At 41.8% G+C, this 25,707-nt stretch overlaps 1 protein-coding gene across 5 annotated transcripts in view; it reads left to right on the forward strand.

Moving 5' to 3' along the window:
• The window catches only part of dlg3 (discs, large homolog 3 (Drosophila)), a 75,713-nt gene that overhangs the window by 804 nt on the left and 49,202 nt on the right, over positions 1 to 25,707 (forward strand). For 2 of the 5 annotated variants that reach the window (XM_044039764.1, XM_044039765.1), the window contains exon 1: positions 18,051 to 18,855. In XM_044039764.1, the coding sequence (XP_043895699.1) occupies positions 18,490 to 18,855 (366 nt within the window). In that variant the 5' untranslated portion in view covers positions 18,051 to 18,489. Of the gene's footprint in view, positions 1 to 538; positions 671 to 6,328; positions 6,409 to 11,870; positions 11,979 to 18,050; positions 18,856 to 25,707 lie in introns of those variants that run through there. The other 3 variants (XM_044039761.1, XM_044039763.1, XM_044039762.1) reach the window with 2 other exon arrangements.

Consider the following 25,707-nt stretch of genomic DNA (forward strand, 5'->3'; position numbering starts at 1 on the left):
TTTAAATCATGTTTTACCTATTTTCTATAGAAAGGACTGAAAATGTGTTTGGAACCACTTTGTGAATAATCACTCATTATGTAATCAGAGATATTTTTTACTGTGTCTTTTATTGTCGCACATTGACTATACTATTTCTCTGGTTTAAGGAAACTTCACTGCACATATTTTAAGAGCTCTGCAAACCAATGAAATCATCAGCATTTCCATCCAGCATCCCTGTTTGTTGACTTAATGATTATAAAATATTCCGTGCCAAAATGTGTTATATTATAATTTAATCCATAACAATTAATGTATGCGGTCCTTCATTTCAGTGTGTGTTTGGTTTGGCTGGTGATTTTGGTCTAATTTATTCATCGAGCCATCCATCTTTTACCACTTTTTCCTCCACATGAGGACGCAACCAAGCGGAAGAAGATGGATGGATATTAACATAGAATAACTTGTTTCCTTAATCCCATAGATTTCTTGAGCAGTGTAAATGCAACTGGCAGGTTAGGTTGTACTGACCACGTGTATTTATTTTGTGTGACAGACACTGAGCGGGCGGTGGGGCTGCTCAGAAAGTACCAATCCAGCCTCACCAGTCCAGATGAGCAGACTTTGAAGACCAACGTGGGCAAGGTGTCTGCCATCTTGGGAAGTCAGCTGTTCCAAGCCCTTCTTGGTAAGAAAAACACACTAAATTTTGTTCTTTTTGGTTCTTTTTTTTTTTTTTGTCTTTCAAAACTTCATATACTTGGCCTCCAGCTAAATTACACCACTTTTCTCATCATGAAATGTCTAAAAACCAATCCCTGTTTGTTTTGTGGTCATTCTACTGTACAGCGATCTTTTGGAGAGGCTTAAGTGATCTCTGTTATCCAATTGTTGGCAGCAGCAGCTATGCACAGGATGTAGACAGGGTCAGGTTTTATTAATTTTGTGTGAGACGTTAACTGAGAATGTTTCCCAATCAGGAACGTATGAAAGAGGCCTTTCAGCTGGCCTTACAGAGGTTTGCTGTATAACCTCCTCTGTAATGCACTCGGACTGTAATGAAATCCCAATAAAGTGGCACACAACAACACACTCTATCTGTAGTCTTGAGTTTTCATAAGCTCAGACTTGTCACACTGTGAAAATACAATTCCTCCCTCGTTACCCAATACTTTATGGCCTCGTGTCAACATGATACAGATCTCTGCTCGTATAAATTTTGATTCACCACTGAAGTAATAGTAGTCGACTGAAAATGCTGATTCTTGAAGTGTGTGCACACTTTTTTCTTCCTGTATCATGTGTGAAGGGCCACTGTGGTTCACTGTCACCAGCTACACCTTAATGACAAGTTTGCTGTTCTGGAAAAGATGTCGATGAGGGAGCCAGTGTGAACCTTGACCTCAGTTCCTTTTATAGCAGATAAAGCACATTACTTCAATTTAATTGATGGTTGAGTGGTGTTTCTAATTACCACAGCCATGTTATAATGATGCTTGCCCTTGGGTCTGCTGCCGATACGTTACTGCTGACCTACTGCGGCTTCACTGCTGGGGATCTGAGGGGGATGGGATATGTTTGGCAGCTGCTAAAGTATGTTTTTTTTTATTTTTTCTGAGGAAAGTCTGATTATTTTTTGACGTCAGGTTTAGAAAATCTACAGAGGTGGTTAGCGGGAATCATTTTTAGTGTTTATGTCGTAAAATCAAAGACAAAGCCATCTGAAGTACCCTGTTGGGCTGCGTAAGGTCAGCTAATGTCTGCACGACACATTTTGTCATGTGCACGTTTCCTCATGGACCCTATTTGGACAAGTGTGAGCACCCACAAAGTTGATTGTATGCACATAATCCATATACTGTAGCACAAGACTGTCCAGTCCAGTTGGTGGTGCTGTCATGTTTTGGTCAAGATAGAGAGACAACCAAGATTATATCATACGATGAATAGAAGATAAGATGCCTTCTTTATGGATATATTGTACTTCTGGAGTGGAGTCTTTAATATCGTTAGTAGTACTTAATCTGGATGTGAATCTGAAACACAATACCAGTGTTTGTGGCTTCAGGAATTACGTGGTTCCTCACTTTGATGGTTTTTACCCTTAGAACACAGAGCATTTGGCAGCTTTTTTACTATGGTAAAACTTAACAGCACACAGAGGCTATAAGAATGTACAATATAGAGCATTTTATGTCCTTTTTTCATCACAACCTAGGCAAAAAAAATCAGCTTGAATTTGCGAATAATGGAAATACGTCAAAGTTCCCTTGGGTCGTTTTTATGAACAAAAATAAAATAAAAAAGTTTGACAGAGCTCTTTTGGAGACGTTGTTTATGAATATGTACCTAAAACTCCCCTATAGTCACTCTTGGCTGTGCTTTGTGTTTAGAGCTGATAAGCAGTAACATTAGCAGTAGCGTTAGCGAGTACAACCTCTCAGAGCTTAGGAAGAACTCAGCTCATACACTGTCCTGCTGATTTATTGTTTTAGTCAGCTTTAAGTTTAACAAACAAGTATCTACTTCCACAACGGTATTGTCATTAACACCCAGCATTCATTTCAAATGTGATTAACATTAGCCATGCTACATGATACTTGATAAACCTGAAGCAGGCAAAGCCAAATATCATCTATTCGTTTCTCCCACTATTTTAAATAATATATTGTGTCAACGTATTGAGAACAAGACTGATTTGTAAAAAGGTATATTTAATAACATAATACTATACCAGTAACCTTGATATCTGTTCAAGTGAGGGAGACCGCAAGGGCATTATCTTTCAAATTGAGGATTCCAAACATTCCTCACAAAGAATGTACAATGAAGCAGACAGGGAAAATGAAGTGCTCAGGCCCCAACCGTGTCCCTCAAATCTCCCTGGTTTTCTGTATCACCCGCACAAACGTGTGCACGAGTAGAAGAAGAAAAAGGGAGACCTGTGGTCGGCACTTGTCAGGTGCAGGGCTGATGAGGCCTCACCTCCTTCATTCAGCGTGTGGTTCACATCAGAAAAGGCAGAATAGAGGAGCAGCTGATTCACAGCACTAATCGGAGTACAGTGCAGTGTAAACATTCCTCTTGTCCTCCCCCTGTTTGCTTTGTCTTTCTTTTTTGTGACGTGCGAACGCCGCCGTTTTGACCTCTTTTGTCGTCAGCCGAAGAGTGCGGAAAAAGCTTACGAGTTGCGATAAAAAACAGACACTCGGTTTCCAGGTATTTCAGCGTTTTTGTATTTTACAGATCTCTTTAACTTTGATGGACTGTGGGAAGTAAAGAGGTGTTTGATGTAGTGTGGGAAGGTTCAGTAGCGGCCACTTGATTGGATGTCTGCATGGTTGCACAGTCACGAACAAAGGTTGCCTTAACTGTGCATCCACCCTTTTGTTCCAGTGAACAAACATGCTGTGGGAGGCATGAGGAAACAGCTCATGGGACACACATACACAGACATATGTTAAATTACAGAGGGCCTTTAATTCCTGGGAAATATTTCACAGAAGTGACATAATGGGACGGACGGACGGATAATTGTTTGCCCTGATTTGAAATCCTGGCCTATAATGTGTTATTCTAGTGAGCTGTAGATTGCTCATCACTGTGTAAAGAGCACTTTTGTTTTTTTTGCTCTATGATTCACCCAGCCGGGGAATACAAAGATGACTTCAGTCCAATTGAATAGGTACATAACAAATAGATGAGGCCTCCAAACACCCACAAACACACTGATCCTGTATGTGGAGTCTGTGGACGGGGAGAAGGTGTGGGAAAACCCCTATGACTGTGACCAAAGGCTCTGCACTCCAATAGGGCCATCTTAAAAAAAAACAAAATAATTCTGACTCCTGGCTTTGATTATGTACTTTGTTCGATGGCCAGGAATGCATGTGGTCTGCAAGGGTTGGAGCAGTTCAGGGCTTTTTTTGGAAAGTCACAGATGTGTAGAAAATAGCTCCGTACTTGGTGTGACTGTGAATCCTGATCCTGAGCTTTAAAAAAAAAAAACTCCTGAGATTGAGCACTTTACTTTATCTTGTTTCTTTATGTCAGGAATAGATTCAGCATTATAATTATAGAAGTTGATGTGTGAAAGCAAGCCAGGTGTTGGCGTGAATCAACAGATCAGCAGCAATATTATTAAATGAACAGGATTTATTTAAAGCTGAACTCGTCAGCATTTTCTGAAAACAGGATGAGACTCATTACGAGACTCTTTTTCTCCCCAGTACTAGTGTTTTAGTGTCTTTCAGCACATTGTTTTGGTTTGAAACAAATCAGAATGCAATTTGACTGTTTTGGTTCAACCTCAGTTCTCCTAAGCCTTGTTTCCACCCACTGTGGATCATTTTTTTGCACTTTAAGAGAAAGATATTGTGCTAAAAGAACAGTTAATACTCTGTAAACAAAGCTGTCAGAAACACAGTCCGTGTGAAATGCTAAACATACTATTTTGTCTGGTTGATGTGTAAATAGGCAAAGTGCTCACCCAATGTTTAATGTTTTCATAGTACACCGACCCCTAAACAGACAATCAAAACCAAACTATTTTAAGAGTGTAATGTAGAAACCACGTACACTCAAAATGCAGACACCAGAGACAGCTTCAGCTTTAAAACATTCTTTAAAGCAGACATAATATAGTTTTTCACTCTTCCCCCTTTATTCTAGCGTGTTATATAGGTTTATATAAAGGATCCAGTGGTGCCAATCCCGGCTGACATAGGGAGAAAGGCTATGTCACGAGTGTCCAATACCGTAGAACCTGCAGAACCCCCCCCCACACACACACACACGGAGAGAACACGCAACCTCCATGCAGAAAGGCCTTTTTTCCAACTGGGTCGGAAACCCGGGTCTTCTTGCTATAAAGACAAGAGTGCTAACCACTACACCGATCATGTAGACCGGGACCAGAACCCAAGTGATATAAAGCAGGAGAATATATGAAAATCTAAATAAAACAGGAAACACAATGAACAACAGGATAATGAAATAGTAAGTGTCCTAAGACAAAGGATGTGACCATGTGTAATGGTGTGTGTTCCATGGTCAGGAGTGCATGTGGTCAGCAAATGTTTGAGCTTTCTGGGGTTAACTGTGTGTGTGTGTGCGCCTCTATACAGGTAGACCAGCTGTATGTGTGTGTTTGCTGTGTTGGTGAGGTCGCTGAGCTGGGCAACCAACTCCTCAGCCCACACATGGATTCACTCCTCCATATTCAGACACAGCAATGAGTCACACGCTCCATTCTTACACTTTTGTTCTCATGGTGCCTTGTTGGGACCCACTGATGCTTACCTTTCTGTCTCTCTGTCTCACTCACACTCACACACATACAGTGAGAGAACGCACACGTTGCCTGCAAGCAAAAGTGCAAATTGTTCATTTTGTATCAGGTTTCCACAGACGACGCGTCCCGCGGCTCCGATTTGCCCCCGACAATGAGCTTTGGGAAGTTTGTGAACTCTCCCGTCAACCCTCCTCCTCCTCCTTATGCCAGGCCCTGCGTGTGACATCAGCAAAATAAATGTCCCAGTGCATTCTCATCAAATGACTGCCGCTCAATGGGTGACCACAGGACATGGGCGTGTAACGAGTCAAGAGGTGACGAATGGAGACAAGCAGAGGAGGGAGGGAAGCAGAGGAGTGCAGTCGGAAAGGAAAATAGAAACACTTTAAAAAGACAGAAGCAGGACCTGAGGAACATACTGAGATGTCAGCACTTGGGACATCATGTGTTACTTATCTTTGAATGCCCTTGCATTCACTGTCTCTGAGGCACTGTGGTCAACATCGAAATACTACGACCACAGTGACAGAAAAAGTCCACTGAGTGACTTGAATAACCAAATTCCAAAGAATGTAACAGGCCATGAATTTCACAGTGTTCAACTAGGGGGCAGTGTCCGCTTTCATTCAACATGTGCAGTAGCTCAATGTGCCATCAGCCTAAAATGGAGCTTGGCCCGCAAAGAGAGGCTGAAAGTGACCTGCGGTGAAAGTGACAAACAAAAGCCAGTTGTCCTGAAATTATCAAAATGTTATCCAGGAAGTGTGGGCCTCTGTTTTGCACCGTCAGTACCTGAGTCATACTCGGCGAGATGAAAAAGAGCGCATGCAAATGTGGAGACAGAACTTCCACGTAAACAGATGACTCCCACCCCCACGTTTTCACCTGCTGTACCACTGAGGGAAACAGACGTCTCCCAGTGTGCCCATGACTGATCTGTCATTCAAGACTGAGAAGTTATGAGCCAGAAAAAAGAAAAGAAAAACTACTCTACATCTTAAGTTTCTAATGATCCAGGCTGATTATTGTTTGTTTTCGTTTTTTCTCTCACAGATATTCAAGAGTGTTACGAGGTGACCTTGCAACAGAACGCCACTGTTGTGAAAGAGGACAGCAGGCACGATGTGTGGGAGGTACATTATTTTTTCACATTATAAATGATACAGTAAATGTTTACAGTGTATCTGGTGTCTAACGCGCGCCGTTGTCTGCCACGCTTTCACCTCCCCGGCTGCTGTACCTGTGTCCCTCACACTCCTACATGGATAAAAGGTTATCATGAGTCATGGAGGCTATGACTTCAACCTGGAGAGTGAGTGTGAGGCAGGGAGAAAGTTGAAGGGAGGGAGGGAGGGAGGGAGGGACACATGGGTAGAGGGAGAAGAGAAAATTAGACAAAGTCAAAAGAGTGCTGATTACCATTTGCTCATCAGTGGGCCGCTCTCATGAAGTCAGCCAGTCTTTTTATTGTAAGGAGTGTTTGCACTCACGTGGTTGTTTAGAATATTTTTAGTGTGGGACACAGAAAACAACAACTGAAAGCAAGGAAGGACAGAAAATCAGCCTTTTTTTACATTGATGGGAACCTCAGTCACATGTTTGCTTTGAGGACCAGCAGGGTTAGGGGTTCATGTATCCATGCACCACTATAATCCGACCCAGATTGCTGTACATGACAAAGACATACAAATAAAAACTAAACTATACTGGGAGCAGCTGTAAGAGCAGCCTCTCCAGTTTATACACCGAGGATATAGTCAACAAAGGAGTAAACACTGGAGGAGTCAACATTGTCAGTTGTTTTTATTGTCAGTTCCGTCACTGATTAGGAAAAATGCAATCAAGTTTGCTGCTCCCTGTGACTGGAGTGCTTTGGAAAAATGAGCTTAAACTGAAGGAGCCGCTCTCACTGAACACTTTCAAAGGGCTACTGAATGACTTGGAGGCACAAACATCTGGCTGCAGATGTTTTTAACTCATTTTCACTTTGATTTTAATGTCACGATGCCTACATTTGTTGAGCACTTGCACAACAAATGTTGCTGCTGCCTGTCTTGGCCAGCATACTCTTGTAAAAGGCATTCTTAATCTCAGTGAGTTTTCTCTCCATCCATCCATCATCCATCTTCTACCACTTAATCCTCCCGGACACAAACAACTTGGGAAGTTCTAAAAAAGATGAAAGCAAAACGCGAAAGTCTTCATTCTTTGGCCATATCATAAGAGGAGATGACCTTACAACGATTGCTTCCGGAAGGAAAGACAAACGGTAGAAGAGGACAGTAGAGACATCAATGACTGGACAGATCTGAAATACAAGGATGGCACAACAGAGCCGCACGAGATCGGGAACGATGGAGAAGATCCATGACAGCCGGCCTACGGACGGCAGATGGCACATGAAGAAGAGACGAAGAATGAAGAAGAATCCATGCACACGCATGTTTCTCTGTAGTTCCATGTCCCCTCCTTGACTAAATGTGTCTGTAATCTGCACTCTTCGAATGTTTAATGATTTAAAACTATCAGTATCTTCAACAAAAAAAAAAAAACGTAGCACCATATAAATGGGTCACAAAAGCTCTCCCGTGAACTCAAGTGTATCGAAATACCTGGCAAGAAGGATGTGCTTAAAAGGGCTACAAAAAAGCTATAAAAAAAGGAGAGTTTGGGATTGAGTGAACAATTTCCTTTTTAGTTTTTTGTTTTCTGAGAGATTCAGTGTCCTAAACTTAAGTTGATAACGTATATAGTCCAATAACCTGGTTCTGGTATGAGTCGACACGTATTAAATCATCATATGCACATTTTAAAGCCGTGCACACTGTGTGTCTAGTGGTTTTTTAGGCTTATGATATTAAGGTGGTGCCGAAATTGCACAATTCAATCCTCACATGAGATAAAAACTTTAATCCAACATTATTCCTTCATGCTTAACACCCCCTCCCTGCAGTCAATCCCTTAATGGCAATATGTTTTTAAAATGCCTGTGCTAAGTCTGAACTGGATTATGTATGGTCAGCTAAACATGGGGAACTGCAATAAAGTTGTCATTTTCAAGACCGTTTTAATGGACGCTGTAGTGCAGGATATTAGTGTTGTCCAGTTCATGTCTGCTTGTAAAACTTGACGTGACTTAGAAAATGGATTGTCACGCATTTTTACATTTATGTAGCAATGGGATGTATGTGAAATATTTAGTTTTTCTTTGGGCTGCTGAAGCACCTTCACCATAAACTAAGTATTCTATATTATATAGTCATTTAACACACTAATGATATTAAAAAACTGCATAGTACTTTTATCTATTTATTTCAAACGGTTACTTTTTGAACCAGCTATCATTACTATAGAATTCCAGAATGACAACATTGTCTCCCACACAATGGGAAGAATAAATGGCTACATAGAACATATCATGTAAATAAATTAGACACTGCAGCATAAAAAGAAACAACATTGCACTAAAAAGAAGACTGAATGGATTGTAAACCCAGCAGTAAAAAGGAATTGTAATGTTAAGTGTGTGGCTGACCACAAGTATTTCAACTGCTAGTTTCTTCTCTCATTCTCATATTTTGTGGATAGTGATCAGTAATTCTATCTCCATTTAAACTACAATTTCCAATTTTTAGTGTGTTTTTTATATATATACATTTGTAAAGTTCAATTAGGTTTGTCATACATTTATCTGTTAAATAAACAGATTTAGAGAGTTTAGTATTAACTGCATATTCAGGAAGCACCCCAACATTGGAAATAAGTTTTTTCTTTTACCTAAAGGTTTGCCAAATTAACCATTTTATTGTATGTATTCATTACATTTAATGTTCTCAACACCATGCATCATAATCAAATCATTATTTAGCGGCGCCTCTAATATTTCAACCTCCTGTCTGCTCTACTATGCACTGCACTCCACTCATGCGTTGAAGAACTGCAAAAATGTGCTAAATGTGCTCCTACTCTGCACATCCCATAGTAGAGAAACTAAACAACAAGCTGTAACTGTGGCTTGAACTTTATTCTACAACCCTCTTTGCATATTCTGTGATCCGCCCTGTTTAGCTTCTAATTCAGTGCAGCATGGCTCCTGCCCCCCACCCCCCATCCTCCCCACCCTCTCCTCTGTGGATCCCCGCTGCCTGTGGCGCCCAGGCAGCCACCGTCCTCAAGAGCGAGAAGGTGATGGAAGGATGCAGCATTGATAGTGGAAGTTTGAGACAGCGAGTGAGAGCGGGCTGCTTAATGGACACCCAGTGAGGTGCTCATCAGTATTCTAGCCATGCTGTCACCTGAGTGGAGGATGGGAGGGAAACTAAATGAGTCTGCAAATTCCCTGATTTGGTGCAGAGTAGCAGGTGAGAGTGCAGGAGAATAACTCCCATGGAAAACAAATGAAAGCAGAAAATAAGCCGTTTCATTTATTGCATGTATGGTTAGAAGGTATCTTGTGCTCGTCTGCTGGAACATCATGTCTCAGTTAATTTTATTTATACATTTTAAATATCTGTCTTTAATGTCCGTGAAGTTGAAAGTGAGTGTGTGTCTATTGTAAAGGGCATACTGTTAGCTGCCACTATTAGACAGAACGGGCAGCTCGGGGTGCAGGGGGTAATTCAGTTGACCTGCCTGTCAGCGCTGCCATGTGGGACTGGAGCTGTCAAAGTGAAACTCACTTCGCACCTCTGAAATAACACAGTTTATCTGATCTGCACCAGTGCAAAAATAAACAAAAGGAAAACATGATATCACACTTCTTTCCTGCTGACAAACTCTTTCCATTGGTTGACAGTCACAGTGTGCCTGTATGTATTCAAAAACATTTCAACTTGGGCAACTTCCATTTCTTATTTGGAGGTATCAGGTCAAAGCGACATTATTTGGGACATCTAAAATTGGCCTTATTTTTTCTCTGCTCTAAAGGCTGCCCTCTGCTGACAGTTAGGGTTAGTAAGTCAGTGTTGGTCTAATCTTACTAAGCTGCATTGTATTTGTGCGTATGTTCTGTGTTGCTCTGTCATCACAGGCCGATGTTTTCGAAGCAAAAAAGGCACAGTGTTTTGTTAAATAGTCGAGTTTCAGTAGCTGTTACTCAAATACTTTTGATTGCGTTGAGGATTACTTTCAGCACACTGATTGCCAATCGTTTTGTAAAATAAGGATTTGTTCCATATTTGGATGAAAGACGTAATCCGTATTGAGCAGGTACAAAAAAACACTTTGTGCCTTATTTTTGATCATCAAGTCAGTGCAGAACCATATAGTCCACTAATGAATATTGCACAATTTGTATGAGGGGGAAACAAAAACCTCCTCCTGCTGTCAGGCCTTCTCCATCTGTCTGTCATTCATTATCATCCAACAGAAAATGGACACTTTTAATTGTTTGCCCCGATTCATTGTCCTGTATATCATAGCAATGGAGACACGACGAGATGTAAAGGTAACAGGAGGATACTGCGCAGGCATATATAAACTTGTGTTTTGTTGATAAACAGTTCCATACATAGAAATACTATTGTAAAACAGCGTATTTTACTCAACCCGGTGCCCACATAATTACTTATGCTAGCTCCAGTCTCTTCTTAATCCTAAAAAGCACTTATTATTTCAAACACTGTACTTCTGCATTTTGGGGAGTTCCAGTTCTAACCTTGATTGCCATTTTCTCTTGTTTCTTTCTAATGCACCTGCATGGTTGGTTGACTTCTGACTTTCTCACTGTCTGCTGTGTACAGGTTAATTCCTTTGTGCTAAATTTTAAGCTAGTCCGTTAGCTTAGTTTAGCAAAACATAACAACTTCTGGTTTCTTTCTTGTCCAGGGCTGTGAACAACATGTCCCCCCCAGAAAATATCGGGGGTGGGTTTATTATTATTATTATTATTATTGTTGTTATTGTATATTTATTTATTTCTCTATTTATGTATTTTTTTTTTTACATTTTGAACAAGAAATAAAATTGTGCTAGCAGCTCTGTGTCCAGTCTTTATGCTAAGTGCACTTAGCATAGCTTCAAAGAGCCTCGCTAAACATCTGATTTTACACTTATCTGTTATATTCAATGACTAGTTTAACAACCTGGATGTTTGCTACAAGAAAAAAAACATTTCTTTCTGTTTGTCAGGCTGTTTGTGGCTGTAACCTACATCATGTTTTCTTTTTTTCCCCTTTTTTTCTTTAACTCTCAGCAGGAATGCAAATTAGTGTTAAAGCTTTAGTCACTTATTTGTTTCTGCAATACCTAATTATGTAACCCATGAAAAATAATGCTGTCAAAAAAAAGAATCTGGTGTATTACTGTCGGAGTCTGAAAGAGGTTAGAGTTGCAGGCGACACTGCAATAGATGCAAACATCTCATTCTCAAAACTAACCACTGTCCAACCAAAAAAAAAATGGACTGACTTGACAAATAATGCACAATAATAAAAGATTGAACATTATCACAAGGAAAAAAATGTTTTAGGAACCCATTACAGGCAATATAAAAAAATATGTCTTAAAGATGTCATCGGTGGTTGTGATCTTTGGTAAATATGTCCTGAAAATTTTTGAATCATGTATTTTCTTCATTCTTCCTCTCTGTGACCAGGAGGAGGAGGAGGGTTTGTTTCGGGTACGAGTGACCAGCAGGAGCAGCTCTCACAAAGTGGAGCGAGTTTCTGGCGTGGTGATTCGCTCCCATATCGACCTGCCAAAGGTAAGTAAAGCAAAACAAACCTGAGTTTCCCGAGGGTCTCCTGAACACATCTTCTCCCCAGTGATTATATTAAGACATCAGAAAGGGCAAGGGATATTAAGAGAAGCAATGATCCAGCGAGGAATCATCCTGATGATGTGATGATTATACATTCTCCCCAGGACTGTGCTCCTCCAGCATCCTGATTTTACTGTATATGAAACTGATTTTTTTGTACAAAATCCTCAAACGGTCTTTCATTATTTTAATATGAATATTTTAGACTAAATTTACTTTTTCATAAGAGTATAATGAAAAATGCCATCTGTTTTGTTTTTTTAGTTCATCTTATTTCTCAATTATATAAAGACTTTTGATCTTTTAGTAAATATTTTTTGTCGCCTGCAGCTTAAACTAACACATCATTTCAATGTTTTAAGGCTTCTACTATCCCTCTGATGTAATATGAGAGATTCAAAAACAAAACTGGGTTCATTTACTGCATTACTAAGTGTTAACTGAGCTTAGCGCAAAGACTGGAAACAGGTCACCGTGATCTTATAGGATGTAGGCAGTATGTAAAGAACGCCTGGAGGGTATTTCATTGCATCTGGTGCAAATGTCTGCTCGGACTCACGCATGAAGGATTTAGTAGAGAAAGTTGCATTCAACATCTTTATAACTTTACAAAGCATGGTTTGAAGAAATTATATGTAATTATGACAAAAATGATAAAGTGATAGACAACTTCTCTGTGACATAATGTGCCGCAAAAACACAGTGCTAATATTCCCTGTTACTTGATTGATTGATGGCTGTTCAGCAGATTTTCTTGTCTTTCTTTTTTTTGTATGGACTCAACAAAACAGCTATGGTGTGTTTTTAAATGATGGTTACAGGTGCTGGTATTGTTACACGGTTCCCTTGTTTCCAGTCTTTCTGCTGTGCTAAGCTTTCTGCCTGCTGGTTCTAGCCTTTTACTTTAGTTTATGGGTATCATTCTTCTCATTTAACTCCTGGCAAGAAAAGTGATTTCCCAAAACACTGAACTGTTTCTTTAAAGGTTGTGTGGTCAGCCTGCTGCCCTCACAAGCAACAAGCACAGGCCTCACACGTTCATAATAGAGACATGTCCCATAGCTGCGTTCCTGGGTATCGTTGGAGGCCCTTGTGTTCACATGCCTTCCCTATTACAGCATGGCCAGTGGCACATGGCAGTACAGTGGCCACAGGCGTTGGCTTTTCAGCTGAGCCCTGAACTAGTGCAGTGGGTGGAGGTGGAGGGGGTGGTGGAGGCTTGAGGATCTGGGGGCTTGCAAGAGGAAAGCGAGGGAGATGCAGGCTGTAAGCTCGCAGATCCACTGTGCTTGTACGACAAAGTCTCATAAGAAAATGGTGACAGCAGCACAGGTTGACTCTGGTGTGTGTGTGTGCGAGGGAGAGAGAGAGAGCTCTCTATCATATGAAGAAGGGAGGTGAGGGAGCTGAGGAGGTGCAAGAATTGGGAGGGAGGGAGGAAGGAAAGATAAAGTGGGGGAGGCTGGAAAGAGAGAGAGAGAGAGAGGGAGCAAGGCAGCTGAGAGACGAAGGCCGGTGCAGTGCAGAGCTGGAACGGACACCCAGAGCTCAGCCTTCCTCGGGGTTGCCATGGAAACCACATTCCTCCCCCGCCTGCATCCCTACAGACTGCTCTGACTCTTTCTCTCTCTTTCTATCTATCGCTCTCTCCTCGCTTTTCTGTTTTTCATCCTGTCTTTTTCTTTCCCCTTCTAATTCGCATCTTTGTTTTTTTTCTTCCCTCACCCTCTTTCAGCTCAGCGTTCACACCACACACACGCACACACACACACACACTCATGATGATGCACACTCAGCAAGCACAGTGGTTTTACATGCACTGCTCGCGGTGGCAAGGTGAATGGATAATCACGCACAAACACAACCATGCACACAGTTCCCATGCATTCATCGACATGTGCGCACTTTGTTGTTTTCTCCACATCTCTGTATTTTCTTCTTCCTCTCTGTTTTTATAGCCCCTCTGTGCTCCACTAATGCCCCGTCTCATCATCACATTTCTGCCCACAGAGGGGGCATTTCGGCTGCATTTCTCCTCAGTTGTGGCGTCTTTTGTGAACACCTTCGTCATATTTTATCACCTACTTGCATTTTGTGTATGCACTAAAATCTATATGAAACCTGTTTACTCGTGCAGCCCTGATACTCTCATCTCCCTCCATTCTTTCTTTCATTTTCCTCTCATGCTCATGCTTCTGTTTGTTTGTGCTGCTATACTGAATAAGGAGTCTTCATCATTTTGTTTCCTGTGATTGCATCTATAGGAGACCTTTGACGTTACTTTGTGTTTGAGTACAAAACCAATGAGTATCTCGTGTTTCTTCTCTTCATTTGCCATTCACGTGTTACCTCTCCTGCACACTTTGAGTCACTAAGCAGATTACGTGTCATGATTTTTCTTTATTCTTCAATGTATTCCCTCTGATATCTCATATTTGTAGAAGAAACAAGTGAATTCAGCTATGATGTAATGATGCCTGAGAGAGACTCATGAGATGTGCTTCCTCAACCCCCCTCTTACAGTTAGTTAAGGCTACAGTAGCTTATGTGTTAATATGGAGCTGCCTCTTTAAGACCGCCTCACTGCCGACTGTCCTTATATGGTGCTGCATCCGGTCAGGTGACGGAGGAGTAGTCATATTGCTTCTCTGAGAAATGCCTAGAAATGACTGAAAAGCCAAATACATGGTCTGCGCAGGGTGTCCAGGTGGGTTTATGTAATAAGTTCTGTGCCGGCTGATGCTGAGCTGATAGTGTTGGGGAAGAAGCAGCAAAGTGGGATGTGTAGCAGTGTGTCTGTTCAAAAGCACAGGATCATTTCCTCGTTTATGCCATAAATCACAGGTCCTTCTTTTCCATTTGCCAACAGAAGGTTAGAGGCCACTGCTTTCATTTCACAAGATAAATCACCTCTTGCTGTTGATCCACATCTTTCCAGTTCATGCTTTAATTGGGCTTAGTGTTTTTCAAGGTTTTCACACACACACACACCTCTCATGCACATGTGTGTATATAGATATTTTCCTTTTTAAAAACAAGACCTCTGGATGTGCAAAACTAAGCTGTTGTATTTTCTGTCAGGGTGTATTTACAAGCAATCTGTTCAGTGTTTGTGGCAATACGTCTTTTCAAGTTTTTCATGTTTCACTGACAGTGGAACATCTTTGTGCACATTTGTGTGTTGCCACTTAACAAATGCCAGTAACAGAAGATTGCTCCTTCTGCTTGGTACTTAATCAACAATGGTAAAATAATCTTGTGTAGGTGATATTTTTGTTATAAACTGTAGATTAAATTGTCAGTATCATGTAACCCTATACTAGGACATCACAGACGATAACCTCACAACACAGCCTTTACATAATCACAAAAATCTGTATTCATCATGAAAGAGCTTTGTAAATTGGCTTGATGACTGCGTTATAAGCTTACTGTAACTGAAATGTGAAGTATTACATATAAATCTCTTTATCCACAAAATTACATAGAAATATTACATTTTACAGAACATAAACACCAGCACTGAATTAAGCTTCAAGACATTGTCTGTCCCCCGTAATAGGTCTACTGTAATTTGATAAGTGCATATTAACTTCCTGTATTCCTTCATCCGTCCTGCTGCTGCTGTGACACAGAAAACCAGAAACTGATTGGCGCTAAAAGGATGTACCAGTTTTGAAGCATTTTCTTTTCTTCTCTGTTTCTTTTCCCCTATGTATCTACATCAAATACACACATTTGTGTATGTAACATGACATACAATAATTCCCTCAGGTGATATTTCTATATCTCCTCTGCCACCATCATCATCTGTGATGTGGTCATTTCCTTTTTTTTGTATGCCGCACATCACGCGGAATATTTCTTTCTCTGCCGATCTCCCGCCGACTGCCACAGAACGATAAATGCAATGTGGTCAGTTTGTGAGAGAGACAGAGCACGGCTAGGGAAGACAGTCGCAACATGTGCTCAGTCATGTGTGCCGTGATCGATATGCTTACATCGTCCTTTCCAGCCGAAGCCCCGCCTCCTCACTGTGATTGGCTCCAGCAGGGGTTCGTGGCTGCGTCGTACAATGCAACTTGAGGCATTCATTGGTTTCTGGTCTCTAGTTTGAACATGATTAAGTTTCTCCTCTCTTTGCTCTCTGCTTGGCAATTCTCTGCAGGTTAGAGTGATAGAATATCATTATAATGAAGTGAGTTACTGTTGCATGTAATTAAGTGTGGCTGAGCCCGCTGTGTGTGCCTCCTGGTAGACCTGCAACACAGTGTGCAGTGTGTTCTCACCCTAAAATTTGGTTCAATTTGTAAACGCAGATTTTAAAGGCACTGTGTCTTACGTGTTCATCTCATATGTATGAGCATTGTAACATGCAGATTGATGTGCAAATTTCGCCCGTCGTTGCAGACACACCCAGCTCCGTTTCCCCGTCATATTTCATTAATAATGCATATATGCACGTCCTTAATGGTGACACTATAACATTCCTCCTCCAAAATGAACCTTTACCCTCAGTGTCACAGTGTTTTATATATGGCTGTGATCGGCCTACAGATGCATAGGCATTGCGAGCTGGTGCACATGCAGTCCTGTCGCGTTACTGAAAATATTAGTGCCACACATTATATGAAAGCCATATAGTCTCTCCTTCCTGTTTTGTCCTCTCTCACACACACATTCACACACACTCTCATTCTCTTCCTCCACCCACTCCAAAGCCCAAGCGTGTAATCGTGTTGGTTTCATACACGTGTTGATGTCATCGTTGTGAACACAAGATATTTTCCCTTTAACGGCGCTTTAGCGTTAGCAGTCCAGTTTTTTTTTTTGACTCAAACTCAACAGCAATATAAATCATCAGTCAAGTGTCTGTTAGTTGTAATGCAGTGTGATTCAAAGGCATCACTGTAGTGATTCCCTGGAGAAAAGGATTTTCATCTGCTGCACCTGCTTCCACTGTGAGATTATTTACAGATGTGTGCTGTGTGTGTGACACAGAGCTCAAGGTTGTCACTCACTCACTCACTCACTCACTCACTCACTCACTCACTCACTAGCACTAGGAAGCTGGTAGGTCTGTAGATGGACTAAAGATGACCGCGGTGGTGACCAGTGACCAGTCACAGGCACATGGGAGCTCACTCTTAAGTTGGATTTTGGCTGCACTGGTTTGATGGAAAACATGGATTAGACTCTCAATCAGTGGATCAGGGTCACGGTTGAGCTTTGGTCTGCGGACAGTGACTCAATTCTTTTACAATAAAAGCAAAGATACGCAAATGTTGTTTGAATTGAATTGGATTGATGTGTCAGTCAGTCAGTCAGTCAGTCAGTCTGTACCTTTTCACCCATGGCAGGCAGCAGTGATGCTGAGGTGCAGCGGCTCCTTTAAGAAGAGCTAGTGAAGCGCTCAGTCCTGTTGGTGCTGCTGCTGCTGCTGCTGCTGATGGCAGCGCTGCCAGTTGATTGGCTGTGGCTGTCAGGGCTGAGGTGCTAGAAGGATGCTGCTACAAATCCGCTCTCCCTCCCTCCCTCCCTGCATCTCTCTCTCTCTCTCTCTCTCTCTCTCTCTCTCTCTCTCTCTGCATCTCCCTCTTGCTCACTCGCATCCCTCTGAATAATCCACATCTAGGGCAAGCTGGCTGAGCGACGATCCACTGCTCAGCTCCTCTCTGCAGGCTGAGAAAAAAAGAGACAGAAAAGAGAAAAGACAACGATTTTTCAACGCAGGAGGAAAAGAAAAAAAAAACCTAATATTTTGACGGGAAGAAACCAAGAGAAGAAGAATTTTCATTTGCGGATATCATTTATTTATATATATATATATACATATATATATATATTGTTTATATATCTATATATATTTGTACACACACATATAGATATTTATATATATATACATTTATCCCTGTACATATCTGTATTTGTGCTTGTCCGTTTATAATAATATTTTTATATGTATTTGTGTGTGTAAATATATATAATATATAAACAAGATAATATGTATGTGTATGTATATATATATATGTATATATAAATATACATGAATTTATATGCGTATCACTGTGAACCAAGAGAAGCAAGAGGAATTTCTATCTTTGGGGCTGGTCTCTGATTGTCTGGTCGTATACAATATTTTGAATATTTCCTTTGATCGTCTACATCAAGAGGACAAAGACTACATGCCCATTTTGTATTTTATTTCCCCGTCGCTGCTTTCCGTCCCTCTTGATCCTGCTTTTTTCTACGTCTGAGGGGAGCGAAGAGGAGAAGAGCCACAGGATTCGACAAAAAAAAAAAGAGGGAAGAATCTGCAGAGATTCCTGTGATTAGTTCTGTTTCCATTGGCTTTACCGCTTTTTGAGCCGATCACAGCGTGCCGTGTTGAGATCTGAGGAGGCAGCAGAGACAGAGTGCCACGCCACTCCGCTCAGCATCAGCCCCAGCCAGCATGCACAAACACCACCACTGCTGCAAGTGCCCAGAATGTTATGAAGTGACCCGTATGGCTGCCCTGCGTAGGATGGATGCCCCTTCATATGGAGGAGACTGGCAGGCCGAGCCCTATGGATACCCGCCTGGGTATGGGGGAGGCCAGACCTTACCGCCTCCAGCCTCGGGGGGAGGTGGAAGCATGGGAGGAGGAGGAGGCACTTTGGGGAGAAGTAAGGGCAAGATTATGTCTAGTGGGGGCCCAGGAGGCCCCAACCCAAAGGGCCAATCCAAGGGAGGCCCCAAAGTAAACGGCAGCAACTCCAGTGGACAAGGAGGATGGTGGCCTGAGTGCACCTGTACCAACCGGGAGTGGTACGACCAGGTAACTCCTCTTCCTCATTATGTTAGACAGCTCAGGACTGTGGGGCCTGGCAGTGGGAGACTAGGCTGCTGCTGCTGTTGTTGTAACACATAGACTATCATATATCAACTGAAGCTCATATTTAGCATTCACCTCAAGCCCTCCTTTACCATTTGTTGACTGTGACTCTTTTATTGGAAGAGAGAACAGGACAGATCCAGTTTAACTGCACATACACACACACACGCGCACGCACGAGGATGGTCTTCATGTTTGGATTTGATGCAGATGACTAATGCTATAGATTTAACACACCTAGTGTGTGTCGTCAAAGACTCACGCTGATGCAGTTACCGTAGGCCAAAATGGTGCATTTTCATTGGTGAAGCAGCCTTGAATTGCAGGTCACAATTATTTTAAGTTGTTTCCCAGCAACTCGTAACGTGACAGAGTGATTTTTTTTGAGGAATCGGACGTAAGGAACAAATTCCTCAGAGATGGTGTTATTTTAGGGTTGTACCTCAGTTGTTTAGAGGGGAAACAGATGAAATCAAAGCCAGTTCTGCTCATGTATTTTCTGTTTTTCCAGACCATTTTTCTCATAATAGTCACAGTGTACAGGAGGTGTTGTCAGGAAAATAGAGAATCAGCAGTAAAGCGCTGTCTGTTTGTGCATACAGCTCAGTGTGAAGGGGAAGCTTTCGCCTTGCATGTGCTCCATTTTGTCTCTAAAGCCTCCTTTTATTTACATGTGTTTATAAATTACAGTTGATATCAGGTCAGAACAGCTCCAGAAGCACAGTCTCTAATTAAGCAAGGTGCATGTATGAGAGCATGAGAATCAGCCCGGGTGGGGGAAGGGTAGCTTGGCGAGCAAGAGATTCAAGGAATGGTTGTTGCCGTGCATGAGTATGTGTGTTGTAGTCTCATGTTTGCAGCAAGTGAAGCCGCTGCATTGTTTGTTAACCCCTTCTTGTCTGATCGCATTTTGAAGAAGAAATATGGGAGGCAGCAGGAAGAAGGAAGGTGAGAAAAGGCACAGGGGTAAAATGGAGGCTGAGATTTCAGTGGCAGAGTGGAAGAAACCCCCCTGAGCAGAGCCCACATATGAGCCGCAACATAGCTGATATTAGCAGATTACTACAGTCGAGGAGAGGCTTTACCTTTGGAGAAGCAACTGTGTCTGCGTTTGTGTTTTCTTAACATCTAGTGTGAGCTACATCCAGACCAGTCATGCTTATTTCACGTTTCACACGTTTGAAAAGCTCATAGCAGATGTGATTATGTAAGCATTTATTGCCTACATGGAGGTTTTATCCCCCCACATCACTACTGAAACCTCATTGTTCTACTTCTTCTACATCCAGTGCATTTATTCAACATGCGACATACAATGGAACAAATGAGCATCTGCGTTGTTTGATTACATCATGCGAAGCATCTTATGTTGTGGAAATAGCTTCCATTAAGGGATGAAGCACTCGGTAGTATCTGGTCCTTCCCCTTTCCAGTGATGCTCGCTTCTTTGCTGTATCATGCGTATGTGCACCACATGCAAACTCCTCGGAGGGAAATAATCCAGAATTCCAGAGAAGGAATCAGCAGCAGATGATTGGTGATGGGGCAGCAGTCAGTTGGGTGAAAATACTAAGGTTGAATAAGAGAAAAATAAGCCAATAAAAGCAAGCAGTGGGCCAGGAGAGGGGAGGGGGTTATGTAAGAAGAGGCAGTTGGTGGTTCTGTCAGAGAGGAAAAAGCAGAAGAGGCCCTGACACTGTGGACAAGCTTTTACCCCCTCCAGGTCTTAAAACGAGCTTTTGAATGGTCAGTATATGCTCCCCATCTGCATCCATGCTACGGTGCAGCATGGATGAGGACACACACACCCACCACCCCCACCCGCCCGGCTCCCTCCCGAGACACCGTTGCTCATCTTTGGGTGGGAAATGTGAACGTTACCCCTCCCCCCTGCTATCTATACACAGGACCAAGGAGAGCAGTAATCACACACACGCCCAAACACATACGTCTGTTATCTTACAGTTTCCATAACCCCGTGTTTTTGATTGTACAGCGCGATGAAAGACAATATACTCGTGCCGCCGCTCAGAGTCGTTTCTGTGCGCTCTCTTCTCTATAACGGGATCATTGACATTTTTAAATGGCTCTTGTAGCCATGAACACTTCATGTATGTGTGAGGGAAATCATTAGACAACCCAAGAAATAATGATGCCATGTTCACCCCCTTTCCCCCCCACTCTCTGTTATTTAATTACTAAACAATTGTTCTGCCTTTGTCAAGAGCCTGCTCGGTTAATTATGGATGATTCCAATTGGGATCATGAGAACATTCTTTAAAACAAGAGCGTTTGAATTTAAATCTGAGGAAAGTGAGGACCTCGGTCTATCGGGAGCTGCAGTCAAAAAGCTCCCTCTTCCCCCTGCGGGCGCCAATCTGTCTGTGTGTGTTCTCCAGCTCTGTTGCTATGATTAGCTTTAAATATTCATTTGATTTTACTTTATTTATCAGCATCAAGACTTGGTCCAAACTGTTGTGCCGGAGAGATTGTACAGAAGCGGGTCTCCGTGGTGGAGGTGGAGGATTTAAAATGAATGCGCAGGCATGGCGGGCATTTATGTCAAACACTCCCATAGGTGATTACAACTTGACAGCCTTCAGGCAACGATCAAAAACGGATGTACATTGTGTATACTGTGTGTGCTTGCGCACGCGTGTGCACCTTTTTTCGCATTGATTAACGTGTCGTTGGTTTTTTACCGTACATATCAGTCATATTTGATTTTCTACGTCTTTAACAACAACCCAGAGAGTCGTATCAGATTGGAATTCAGATGCACTCCATGTCTGTACGTCTCGAGCTGGACCCCCGCCGTGATCTTGAAAGGCTCTATCTTAAACCTGGAATATTCTCATCAGATAAAAAGGAGATTTATCAACGAGCATGTGTCTTGGGGTAAGAGGGCAAGCTGTAAGAGATCAGATGGAGAGTGCACTCAGCAAATCTATACATTTCTTTTAGGAATGTGATGTGAATTAAAACACCGCGATGGGTGACGTTTTTATAACACCTGCAGGAACAGTTCCCGTCAGTGCATTTAATCTCATGTGACATATAATTACTGCAAGGTTGATTTTAAGTGTCAAGTGACAGGTATATATAGTATTTCCTCTCTTTGATTGATATTTCAATCAAAGATTGAAGATTCTCAGGTTGCACTGATGGCGATCGGTGAAGTAAGAGTGTTAAAGAAATGAAAAACCATCTCAGGTCAATGGAATTGCGTGATGATTAATACTTTTTTGAGCCATCGAGGTTTCTCTCACTTTCCAACGGCACAAATGAGCATTTTTGTGTGTTACCTGGAAACACTTATTTGGCTGTGTTGCTTTGCATATTTGAAGTTAATCTAGTTGATACCTTTTGTTGTCAAATTCATTCAAGTTAATTTAAGTTCTCCATGCCAACGTCTAATATGCTACTTCAGGTTTTCTTCACGGGTTCACATTTACTGGTGTGATGATTATTCATAAGATTTTGATGTGCTCCCACAGAATCACCTGTACATTTACTAAATGAAATGGAAATAAGGAGAAGGGACATAACTTAAAATAATGTTGTTCTTGTTGTGTGATTAATAATTGTCCAGTGCAAATAACAACACTTCTGACAAATATCATAATAATATTCCTGTCTCTTCCCTCTTCATTTGGGAGGTGAGAGCATGTCCGGTGTCCGAGTTCTCACTCTGCGTTTACGTTGCACAGACGAGTCGACCACACAGTGTAACTGGACTACTGTCTTTGTCCCAGTATACGAGCGCCAGTGAGGAATCAATTTATTGAATGAAGTGCGTCTGCCTCCGCTCCACTAGGGGGTGAAGCACCTCCCCTTTCAGCTCGTTAGGATACGGCGGTTTCTGGTTTAGCTTGCAGCTAGTTGTTACTGGGTCGGGCTCCATTCCTAGTCTTCCTACCATCCATTATTCATAAAATATCCTATTCTTTAAGATTTCAGACCACAAAGTCAGTCTGCTCGTCAGTGCAATTCAGTACCAACCTGAATTTCACTTTGTTTTTGTCACTGTTGTCATATTCTTCCATGTATTGACTTCCACTGTTATTTCTAGTTATTAGCTGGGGGTAGGGACATATACATGCAGTAGTACCTCCACTCCATATTGCATTATCTGAGTCTGATTTTGAGAAATGAGTTGTAGTACAATTTCAGTCTGACAAAGTGAATCATTTTCTAATTTCATGTAAAGGTACTGACTCTGTGACACTTACACAGACCCCCATCTTAACGTATACCTTACCGACGGTATCTCCTGCTCTAATACAGCGCGGTCGCACAAATATGAAGTTTAATGTTGTCGATGGCGTGTGCAAAAAGACATGTGCGGTACACATACATGCCATTCGACGGGACAGTTGCGTTCAAATGGGAGACAGAAGCAACACACGTGAAGTTGTTATGCATGTGATCTTTCAAATCTGATCAGAATTAAATCAGAATTGAACAATATGAACTAAACCAAACATGTCTAACTGCTATTCAGGAGACTGTTTGTATTTATTTGAGGTTTATTCTGGTCATCATGTGGAACGGCGACTGTTTAAAATGAAAATGAGCTCCCGACTTTGCTCCTGTACGACCTACAAAGAACATCGTCAGTGTGGTTTCTCCACAGTGATAGCGAGCGTCACTGTTATTTAGACGCATGCAGGAAATTCCACCTGTTCTCTAAGCTAAACCAGTTACTAAATGGTTGATAGTGTATAAATGTGCACAGTCAGCATTTATTGATGCACACAACATTACTTTGTCGCCAAGAACATGCTAACAGCAGATAAATATATATGAAAAGAAAAGGAGTACTGTCGCAAAAATGATTGTTATGTTTTTGACCATTTTTGGATTCAATAATGATAACAATTAAAAGGCCACCTTTGTTTATAGAGTCCCTTTTTATACAACGTGCTAAACAACATATACATGACATTTAAAAATAAAACAAAACATGTTACAATGGATACATAAATACATAAACATTTATTCTTCAGTTTTGTAAACTGATACAGAAATTTTAATTTCAGAGGCCACACTCCCTTGTTACTAATCTCATACAAATTCAGAGCACATGCTGTAATTTAATTTCAGCCCTGTTTTGTCTTCCCCTCTGTGCCTGCCTCTCTCTCTCTCACACACACACATATTTAAGTGCACGTATCCATGCCTCGTGCAGACCTTTGCCCGGTAACAATGTGTTTTCTGCTCGTGAGAATTTCTGGGGTTAAACAGCATAGAGTGAATCATGAGAAATGCACTACGAAACACGGGGGGGGCACGTTGCTCTGCCGTATTTATGTGCACTTTAAATAAAGTTAGCCGTTTATGTGATGTGATTGCAGGAAGGCACTTCCTGAGGAATGCCTGAGGAAAGTTAAACGTTTGACGAGACTTTGACGTGCAAGCCGTCTTTATGGACGCTTGATCTGTGTCATGGCGCTGCCGTGGCTGTGACCCAGTGTTAAATCCCACTATATCTGCACGGCTCTTTTATCTTTACATCGCGTTTACAGAATGAATCTGCTCTTATTGTTACAAACAAAAGGTTTTTTGCGCCCTCTGCCAAAGCAGATTTAGCAGATTTAATGCTCATCAAGCTTTTTAGTCATTACCGCTGTTTGGCCACGGCGACATGATACATGTGTTGGCTTTTGCAGTGTTACAGGTGCAGTAGCCTGAAGCTGCGTATCCTGTGTGTGGAGTTGTGTGTCCTCCTGGAAGCTGGGACTGCTATACTCCTGTGATCCATATGGTCATTGTCAGAGTCGCTGCCAGAGCTCAGACCCATATCAGGTCGTCTGTTCCCCGCTCTGGCTCGTGCTGCTATAGCGAGGAGAGGAGAGGAGAGAGGAGAACACTGTTTGTTTGTTTGGTTGTCTGCTTTGATTTATTTAAGGTTTGTTTTTTTTTGCCGATCACAGTAAGCGACAGGCCGAGAAAAGTGACTGTGCTGCGCCAGGCGGAGCTGACCAGCACCGGATTTTCTCTTATGGAGAAAGAGAGAAAGTGAGGCGAGGGCCACGCAGCCTCAGATAAAATGGTTTAGCCCCATTGTTAATTAAAAGAAAAGAATCAGACGTTTGTCCATAGAAATCGCAGTTTCAGGCACCATAGCTGACATAGGATTCATGCTATTGTTACTAACTTAGAATATAGAGTTGTTTTATATTTATTTTTGTGTTGGTAATGCTTTTTCACAAGGGATGGAGGCCAATGATCCGCTGTGGCGACCCCTAAAGGGAGGAGCCGAAAGGAGAATAGATTAAATGATGAAATGCAGCTTTTCATATCGCATTAGCTCTCACGTTGTTCTGTCCTAGTGCATATATTTGTGAAACCTTTTTTACGCCTGTGTCTCAGACTCATTTTCTGCAAGAAGGTAGCTTTCTCAGTAAGGTGCGCTGGCTTCATCACCCACATGTTACCATGGAATATGTATTTGGCCAATCGATAACAGTGAAGAGCTTGTCCCTAAGTCTTCTGACTCCTCTTCATTTCTTTTGTGGAGGAGTGTAGGTGCTTTCGACAGTGCTTGAGCTTTTGTTCAACCACCATATCAGCCGTTATTCTAGTAACACTTTACAACAAGGTATAAGAAAGGGGACCTAATTGCTGCATGATGATGAACACAAATAACTCATAAAAAGAATGGCAAAATAACCAATCAATGATTTTATATTATATAATTTGATGACTGGTAATCGTGAATCATTGTTTATTATGTAATTATTACCGGCTTTAAGCACATCTCATAATAACCTCCCTCCATCATTCATACCC

This window comes from Solea senegalensis, linkage group LG12 (assembly GCF_019176455.1).
Source record: "Solea senegalensis isolate Sse05_10M linkage group LG12, IFAPA_SoseM_1, whole genome shotgun sequence".
Taxonomy (NCBI): domain Eukaryota; kingdom Metazoa; phylum Chordata; class Actinopteri; order Pleuronectiformes; family Soleidae; genus Solea; species Solea senegalensis.